General features: G+C 38.2%; 1 protein-coding gene across 1 annotated transcript; it reads right to left on the minus strand.

The window, feature by feature from the left end:
* Nucleotides 1-554: 554 nt before the first annotated feature.
* prrt2 (proline-rich transmembrane protein 2) lies at nucleotides 555-7,843 on the minus strand. The gene is made up of 5 exons (XM_055176741.2): nucleotides 7,625-7,843; nucleotides 6,465-6,744; nucleotides 4,147-4,457; nucleotides 3,743-3,872; nucleotides 555-2,078 (listed from the first exon to the last, which is right to left on the minus strand). Exons 2-5 carry the CDS (start codon nucleotides 6,685-6,687, stop codon nucleotides 2,062-2,064), a joined length of 681 nt encoding a protein of 226 aa, XP_055032716.1. The 5' UTR covers nucleotides 6,688-6,744; nucleotides 7,625-7,843; the 3' UTR covers nucleotides 555-2,061.
* Between the last annotated feature and the right edge of the window lie 2,229 nt (nucleotides 7,844-10,072).

A 10,072-nucleotide genomic window follows, 5' to 3' on the forward strand; every position in this document is an offset into this window, starting at 1 on the left:
GTGGTGAACGTGATGTTATGACGTAATGAAGCCTCGTTTGCTAGAATCACGTGACTTGGCCCGTTTGAAAAAGCAGTGCTTCGAAATCGCCCATCATTAAAAAAAAAATCATTAAGGTGTTCTTCTTTTGTAGAAGAAAACATTGTTTCATGCTAGCTGTTGTTGTGTTTTTTAAAACATTGTTATATAAAGTGTGTCTATTGACTGATAATATTGGTTAGTGTCAAATAAGCTGATCTGAGTTTACAGTTTTGCATTTAGAATTTGAATGTGAAATGAACCTCTGCTTTGCCAAACCTGAAAGTTGTTTGTGAAGGGTTTTGCAAAAGCCATTAAAGTATTGAGAAAAAAAGAAAAATTTGAGATTAATGTCTCTCTCTCCCTCTTTTCTTTCATTGAGTCCAGATCAAGATTTAACTGTTTTTACACTTTTATTCTTTGTTTTGTCAGTATAATTCTCATCTCTCACACATAAGACAGACAGATGATGTTTCTGGCAGCAGAAGAGTCAATCAAACATAATTCTGAGAATAAAAACAGAAAAACTGAGAGAATTTACACTTTATGTGAAATGCTTTATTTTATTTTCCCTTCAGAGATATGTAGAGGGAACTAGTGTTAAATACAAGACTATCAAAATATTGTGACATGCAAAAATAAGTGCACTATGTTTGTAATGGCTACACAACAGTTATATTTTACTGCAGGTATGATTTTAACAGTGTTTTCCCATGAGCCATAAAGAGCCTTATAGAAACCCACAAGATGTGTATGAAAAATAATTGTTAAAAAAAACATACAGAAACAATACAAAGAAATACATGAATGTAATCTACTAAACCAACTAGAAATATAATCATTCACATATCACAGGATGTGTAATACAACATATGCAATACATTTAAATTCAATTACAGTGAAAATCCCAAACGTACAAACCCCATTCCTCATTCCCGTACAGAAATCTGATAAATATATGGCCACATATCAGCAAACTTTACATATAAAAGGAGTTTGTATCTATGTGTGAACGTGCTTATAGTTCAGAGATACAAATACATCATAGATTCACTTCATGTGAGCTCATGTGTTCTTGTGATGATGAGGAATTCGAGTTGTTCACCGAATGACATTTGTTAAATATACCATGCATGTTGCACATTTATAAGTATGTGAAATTCATACACAACCATAACATAAACTCAACAATAGTCCATACATGTGTGTATCAGATTTCTGAATGGGATTTTTCACAGTTATAAAAACATTACAAATCGTAAGATCTCATGTGAATGGACAGAACATTACATTAATGTAATATTTCATAAATCTTAAGATTGTGTTTAGCTACAGTTAGCTACAGGTGACACAGTGTATAGAGATAATTCAACAACACAATTCAGGTCAAAGGTTTGCAGCATATTACAGTGTTTGTTTCCTTCATTGCTTTCACTTTCTCTTACCTGTGTGTTGCTTTCGGTTTAAAAAAATAATATTTCAGCTCAGTTTATATGCTACATTTTGTCTGTTTATATAAGTCATGTTAGAGAACAGTGTAATAATAACTTTAATGAAATCATTAGTGTCATTTGATGAAAGAGACATTTCATATTAAAGGAAATCAATCTGTCATGTCATAAAAACTCAGAGAAAATAATGTTTAAAACATTTGAATGTATGGCAATGTTAAGTTTATTGTAACTAAGATAACTATTTGAGTAAATATGACCAGCATCCCAAATCCAGTCTGTCTGGTTGATCTGTGTTCTCTTTCACATCATCTTATTTGCCATAATATTCTCATTGAATGCCTCCTTACAAACCTTTACAAGATTTTTCTTCTTGTTTTAGAGAAAAAATACATTTGCTTTATCAGCAATTTACCTCTATAAAGTGGTGTGAGTATTTCATAATGCAGTTACCTCAGATCAGTGAAGGACACAGTTTTTCACATTATATGTATGTGGTGATGTCATCGAGTGCATGAAGATAAAAGAAGTGTGCTGTTATTTTTATTCATCGATGTGATGTTCAGCTGAATCCAGGACATGTTCACCATACTCAGGATTTAACATTAACTGTAAAACAAAAATAAAACACAAGCAATGGATTAATATTCATGTGTCAAAGAAAAATAAATTCAGACCACATTTTATTGCAAGAGTTGCAACTGCGGTAGCTGAGAGGCCATTCTTTGTGTTCTTTTTAAAATGTTTCTGAAGCCTGATGAAATCGTTATAAATGTGTGTTTAATACTGTAAAAGACCCTCAATGTTACAGTCACTGACCTTGCCGTCCAGAATGAAAGACAACATTCCAACTTGAACCCATTGAGCGAGCTGTCTCTTTACTACCGCGTGGTTTTATACATCTTGCCGCTGATTGGGCCGACATTTCTGACACACCCACCAAACAAGAGAAAACGCTTCTAAAACCTGTTGCATTCCGTTGCACACCGTTTCCAGGAAACATGTCGTTCAACCCGGAAACCGTAGCAAAACGTTGTGCACCGGTGTGAGATTGAACGTGCCCCTGCTATTTGTTAAACACTTATTGATTTTCACTAAACCTGATCCCATCCATTTCAAAATAAGAGCATAATAAACACAATAAAGCGATAGTTCACCCAAAAATGAAAATTCTGTCATCATTTACGTTACAAACCTGTATAAATTTCTTTGTTCTGATAAATACGGAAAAAGATATTTTGAGGAATGTTTGAAAGCTAACCAATCATAAGCCCCATTCACTTCAATGGTAGGAAAAAACTATACTATGGAAGTCAGGGGGGCACAATTTCATTTTTGGGTGAACTATCCCTTTAAACATGTTTATTATGTTTTGTAAAGAATTTTAATATGTAGGCACAATTTTGGTCAAGTCATTGAACTGGTATTGTTCTGGGATATAGTAAAAACTTGGTATAAGCACTTCTTGTATTATTGCCTGCCAATGAAAAATCGTTTTATTGTTGGATACATTAAAGTCACTCTTTTACTTTGACTTTAGCGTCTGCTAAGTGCCTATGGGGCGATTTCCTGGACAGGGATTAGACTAGTCTTAGACTAAAATAAATTTAAGAGCTGTCCAAACTGAAAACAACTTGTACTGACATATCTTAAAATACATCAGTGCTCTTTGTGTTGCCTTAAAATGCACACAAATAATGTTTTTAGTAAGGCATCTTTGTTTAAACTAGTTATATTTCCTAATTAAACTTTGGCCTAGTCCTGGCTTAAACTAATCTCTCCCTACTGAAAAATCCAGCTAAGACCAGCATAAGCTGGTAGCTGGTTTAAGGTGGCAGTAGCTGGTTTAAGCTGGTCCTCCCAGCCTGGCAAAGCTGGTCAAGCTGGTGGTTCAGCTTTCAGCCTTACCAGATAAGTCCAGCTAGACCAGCTTAAAAGGTGACCAAAACAGAGCTAGACCAGCTTGCTACACCATCAATACCATCTAAAACCAAGCTGGGAGACCAGCACAAAACCAGCTCACCAGCTTATGCTGGTCATAGCTGGATTTTTCAGTAGGGCTGTCTGGGAAACCACCCCTAAATGTAAATGTCTAAACTTTTTATACTTACCTGGGTCCTTGTAGGTTTAGGGGTTGGGTTAGGGGATAAATATACAGTTAGTACATTATAAAAACTATCATGTATAGGGGGAATAAACCACATATACAAGTGTTTTTGTGCGTTTGTGCATGATTGTCTGCGTGTGTGTGTGTAAGGTGATGGTTTTCTTACTTGACAGATTAACTGCACATGCTATAATAATGAGAGCTCCTCCGACCAGTGAGACTACAGACAGCATCTTTGCTACTCGACCCAGACGTCTGGCTCCATCAATGTTGCCCTGCTCCAGACTGTTACGGGACTACATAAAGGAACATGACAGTGAGCTCGGAGGAGTCAAAATCATTTTACATTTTCAAAGAATCTAACCAACTTTATGTAAACACAAATGTTTCTGTAGTAATTGAAGTGTTAATGAATTTATTCTTCTCTAATGTTTATCATTGCAAATGCAAAAGCTAATTTAGCCCCAAAACACTTTGATCAAATATCAAAGTCAATAACAAACCTCAATACTGTCTGTGTGATGAAATCAAAATCAATTATGATAATTTCTTTTTCAGTCTTCAACATACCATTATAGAGTAAACAAATCCCACAATGTTGATGGGCCAGGCGGGACAGAAGCAGGCGATGACAGCGAGGATGAGATAGTCTTTGGGTTTGGAACGGTCCATCGGTGGATTGGTGGCGATGCTGGAGTGACGTGAGATGGAAGGTCTCGGTGAAAAGGCCGTATAAGCGATGGAGCTGGACCTGCTGCCCGCCCGCGTACGCCCCAAAGGAGGATGATGTGCATGAGGCAGAGAATGATGACGACGAGGAGGAGAGGACAGGATGGGTTTACAAACAGGACCATCAACAAGACCAGAATAAATCCCATGACCTGACAAAAGAAACAAAAGTTGTGTTCAAGTTGTGTGTCTGTTTCTCACACAAAGCAGTCATAAGGCCTTAAAAACCTATGAACTATTACTGACTCCTTTCATGCTATATTTGAGAGTATAATTTACCAGCTATGTCTCTTATAAACATCTTCTGTGTTTCACGACATTCAGGGTTGTGTGCCTGAGTAAATCATGACACGATTTTGCCTTTTGTAAGCAAAACCTAATAGAACACTAACATGATTCTGATTGGTCAGTAGCTGTGGTGTGGTTTACTTATGACTGCTATACTCAATCATTCTGTTTTTGTATTACTGCACAGCACCCTTAGCAATGTAAACATATGCAAGACATTCTGTTACTGTTTACAGTCGCTCTCAGAGAATATTTTATCCAGCCGAAGAAAGACTTATCAAAATCATGTCACTTTATCAAAGTTGCATTGACACACTTTTTTTTGCTTTAGTATTTTGTTCATATTCTGTGATAACTGATGTATAAAAGCAAAAAAGTACGCTGCATTGTGACTGAAGGGGTCAAAGCACTTTCGCTGTGATTTATTTACCATACACCACAACCTCTTGTACATTATTGCTTACTTAATGTAGACAGGCAGGACTTGAAATTAACAGTTGTTTGGGACAAGTGAATGTTTTGGATGGTCAAGTGAGAGAAAGTTTTACTTGCCCGACCGGACTAGTAAACTTGAAAATGCCACAGTGTTTACAGTGTAACATTCAAAAAAAACTTGCAAGGCTTAACAATAAACTGTGATTACACATGAGATTAAGCGAGTATCTGGCAAACGCGAGCATTGTGTGCTCTCGAAAAGAAGTAACTGGCCGCCACTGCGGAAATGTCAACGCAATAAAGAAAAATAAAATAGTCTTCTATACCAATCAGGTATAACCAAATTGACATGGCTGAAATGTTATTTTTATCTTCGAGCAAGTAGTGTAAAATTTGAATCTCAAATGTACTCAAATGACAACCACATGACAATACTTAATGTCAAGTCCTGACATGTATTAAAAGAATGACTGCTGAAATCTTTATCTCCACACCTCAACATGATTTCTTCAAATCTGATGATGATAAAATCCAAGGTGACAGCATGCAAAAAAATTTAATCTACCTCCTGCTGTCAGGATTCAGAGACACATTCTAGTCACACCTGAGAGTTACATTACATCTTGTAAAAAGGGGTGTAATATGTGTCCTTTAAATCTGAATTTGTGTTACGGATCTCAAGGATAAGGGAAGGCTATTCCAAAGCATCAGTCGGACAACTGCTTTCATTCAATTAGCAGATGATTTAATCTAAAGTCACTTACGAATAAAAGTAATAAACTTTAGACCTTTTTATTCTTTATTAAATCTGAATAAAAATATATCTTTCTTTTTCTATTCATTAAAATTAACCATTGCTCTAAGCAAAAACAGCACCAGCATTTCCCTTAAATGACCTAGAAATATAAATGAAGGGACAGAACGCTTTGTTATCTAAGATTTGAATAATTTATAATAATCTGTTTTAGATCTAAGTAGAGCAGAGAAGTCTCTGTAGCTAACAGATATTTCGATTTACTTTTGCTAAATGTGTTGCTTATGTAAATTAACTTTTGACCAATTAAACACTAAAAACCCTTTTTCAATATTTACTGTGAAGAAATCATGACATGTACAGCTACTTCTGTACTTGATGTTATAAGTAATAGTAATACTTTAGAGTACTTCACATAAACATACAGCAGAATATTTAATCTTGTCATCTGAACTTTAAAGCTTCACATTTTCCTTTTCTGTATAGGTTTTATTGTAGTTATTGAACATTATGCTGATTATGATGTCATTTTTTAGATTACTGTATGCAGAACATAGCAGGAAATGAAAATCCACACTGTTTCTGCGCTACTGAGACAAGCAGATGAATTCATAGCAATTTAATCTTCTCCAAATCCTCCTGGATAAAAAAAACACATAATACTGAGAAAGTAATGTATTACCATTTTCTATTTTCTCCTTGACCATAACGGTGACATCTCCTGAGCAATGTGCCTCCACATTGGTCCTCTGAGGAAGGGAAAGAGGGCGCAGACACGGGAAAGAGTCCTGTCCGGGCGACCCCGGCTGAAATATAACAGGACCCGGTGTCTGACTGCTCATTGCTTCACCATTTTCATCACAAACCAGAGAGCCGAGTGATGCCTGATGGTAGTTTGTTTCCATAGAGACAATGAACGGTTCAAAGGTGACTGATGCTGATGTAAATGATCTCCTGTGTGCCTAAAACAGAAGGAAAAATCTGGTGAAACAGGATTCCGGAAGATGAATCTGAATCAGCATTGAACACATAAAGAGATGCATCCTCACATCTTCAGCTCATGCATGGTGTCAGAAACATCTGCATCATCTACAAATTACATGCTTTACAATCCTGCATCCATCACAACCACATCCCTTCATTTTCACTTAAAGGTTTCATAGAATGTAAAACACTGTTTTAACGTAGGCATAGATGAATAATAAGTGTTTACACACACAGAGAGCTACTGAAGGAGCTGCTCTTCGAAACAGCCAATCTGAGCAGAGCTCAATATTATTAAGCATGACCATTTCAAATAAGGTTAGACCATTTCCTTCTGAGGGAAAATCCTAGGGTTGTAAATGGACATGTAAAACCATCTCTAGATAATTTTTGCACTTAATAAAACCACATACATATATATTAGAGAACAATTTAACAGATAATTTGAATGCATTCTTTGGCACCTTTAAAGAGTGATGCTGAATCAATTCAATCGCAACTGTTTGTTTCTCTCATTTTAACCTAGTATAATGTGATTAAACTAACCTCAATTAAACAAAACAACATGTTTACAGATAAAAATTTAATGTGAAAATGAATCCGTATCGAACACGAGGACAAACAGACAAAGACAAATCGGTGCACGATGAAATTTACTGAGATAAACAAAAGAACAGCGCGAGAATGAACCCCTTATATAATGCTTATTTTACAGAAGATGCGCAAATAATTACACACAGCGTGTTAATGTACAGATGGTCTTCACGCAAACAGCGCTTCTTTGTTTTCTCTTAACACAAAGGACGCGACGCGTTATATCTCTATATACATGTAATAAATATAACACACATCACCTACCTCACACAAGCACGCGCGCGCGTCTCCTCTGTGTGACTTTACGCGCACGTAGCGTAGCCTAGTCCATCAGCACAACAACAGCGTTTTAAAATCAAAAGAGTCGATATTATAGTGTTTTGTTAAATCTCTCTCTCTATCTCACTCACTCTCTGTATATGTGTACAGCGCGTGCAGTGACGCTGTGTTTATGTGAGATGTGTGTGGAGGGGTCACGAGCTGCAGTGCGCACACTGGACGGAAGGAGAACACCGGGGGGAATAAACGCGCGTGCAATTACACCTCAATGAGCTATAAAAAGCTCTTATTAATCAAAATCTGCTTATTGAATAAATGTGGGCTGTGCGCCAAAAACAGGAATATAGGTTAATAGGACACGTGCCCACAGCTACTGTAATAATGACTGACTAAACTTAACAATAGCATTCTGTGATAGCTCTTAAAGGTTCCTGCTCAGGCACATCTATATAACAATGATATATAACAACCCTAATACGATGTAAAGGCAAAAAGTATGCCACTCATTACAATGCTATCTGGATAACACTGGATATAATTTATGTTACCTGCAAATCAATTACAACCTAACTAATGATTTTATTTACCAGGTGCAAGACTTGACAAAATCTTGACTTGACGTAGTCGTGTCTTGCCGAAGTTGTGTCAACGTCTTGACGCTGACTTGATGAAGTCGAGTTGATGACTCGACGCTGACTTGACAAAGTCTTGGCTTGACGAAGTCTTGTCGACGTCTCGACGCTGACTTCACATAGTCTTGATGAAGTCTTGAGTTGATGTAGTCATGTCTTGATGAAGTCGTGTCGATGTCTCGATGCTGACTTGACAAAGTCTTGCCTTGACTAAGTCGTGTCGACTTCTAGACGCTGACTTGACAAAGTGTTGACTTGACGAAGTCCTGTCGACGTCTCAACACTGACTTGACAAAATCTTGACTTGACGAAGTCTTGTCGACTTCTCAACGCTGACTTGACAATGTCTTGACTTGATGAATTCTTGACTTGACGTATTCGTGTCTTGAAGAAGTCGTGTCGACGTCTCGACGCTGACTTGACAATGTCTTGACTTGATGAATTCTTGACTTGACGTATTCGTGTCTTGAAGAAGTCGTGTTGACGTCTTGACGCTGACTTAACGAAGTAAGGTTGATGACTCGGCGCTGACTTGACAAAGTCTTGACTTGACAAAGTCTTGTCGACGTCTCGATGCTGACTTGACAAAGTCTTGCCTTGATGAAGTCGTGTTGATGTCCTGACGCTGACTTGACAAAGTCTTGACTTGACGTAGTCGTGTTGATGTCCTGACGCTGACTTGACAAAGTCTTGACTTGACGTAGTCGTGTCTTGACGAAGTTCTGTCGACGTCTCAATGCTGACTTGACGAAGTCTTGACTTGACGAAGTCGTGTTGACATCTTGACGCTGACTTGACAAAGTCTTGACTTGACGAAGTCTTGTCGACGTCTCGATGCTGACTTGACAAAGTCTTGCCTTGACGAAGTTGTGTTGACGTCCTGACGCTGACTTGACAAAGTCTTGACTTGACGTAGTCGGGTCTTGACGAAGTTCTGTCGACATCTCAACGCTGACTTGACGAAGTCCTGACTTGACGAAGTCTTGTCGACTTCTCGACGCTGACTTGACGAAGTCTTGACTTGACGAAGTCGTGTCGATGTCACGACACTGACTTGACGAAGTCTTGTCGACTTCTCGACACTGACTTGACGAAGTCGTGTCAATGTCACGACACTGACTTGATGAAGTCTTGACTTGATGTATGCGTGTCGACTTCCCGATGCTGACTTGACAAAGTCTTGACTTGACGTAGTCGTGTCTTGAAGAAGTTCTGTCGACATCTCAACGCTGACTTGACGAAGTCTTGACTTGACGAAGTCTTGTCGACTTCTCGACGCTGACTTGACGAAGTCTTGACTTGACGAAGTCGTGTCGATGTCATGACACTGACTTGACGAAGTCTTGACTTGACGAAGTCTTGTCGACTTCTCGACACTGACTTGACGAAGTCTTGACTTGACGAAGTCGTGTCGATGTCACGACACTGACTTGACGAAGTCTTGACTTGATGTATGCGTGTCGACTTCCCGATGCTGACTTGACGAAGTCTTGACTTGACGTAGTCGTGTCAATGACTCGACGCAAGTCTTGACTTGATGAAGTTGTGTCGACATCTTGACGCTGACCTGATGATGTCTTGACTTGATGAAGCCGTGTCAACCTCTCGACACTGACTTGGCGAAGTCTTGACTTGACCACATCGTGTCGACGTCTCGACGCTGACTTGATGTCTTGACGAAGTCGTGTAGACGTCTCAACGCTGACTTGACGAAGATTTTTCGATTTTTGACGTCCATCCTGCCGTAACTTCATCCACTCCTGCTATACTGTTTATACTTAGCCGTGTACTTGCAAAAACA

The sequence above is a fragment of the Misgurnus anguillicaudatus genome, chromosome 4 (assembly GCF_027580225.2).
Source record: "Misgurnus anguillicaudatus chromosome 4, ASM2758022v2, whole genome shotgun sequence".
In the NCBI taxonomy this organism is placed as follows: domain Eukaryota; kingdom Metazoa; phylum Chordata; class Actinopteri; order Cypriniformes; family Cobitidae; genus Misgurnus; species Misgurnus anguillicaudatus.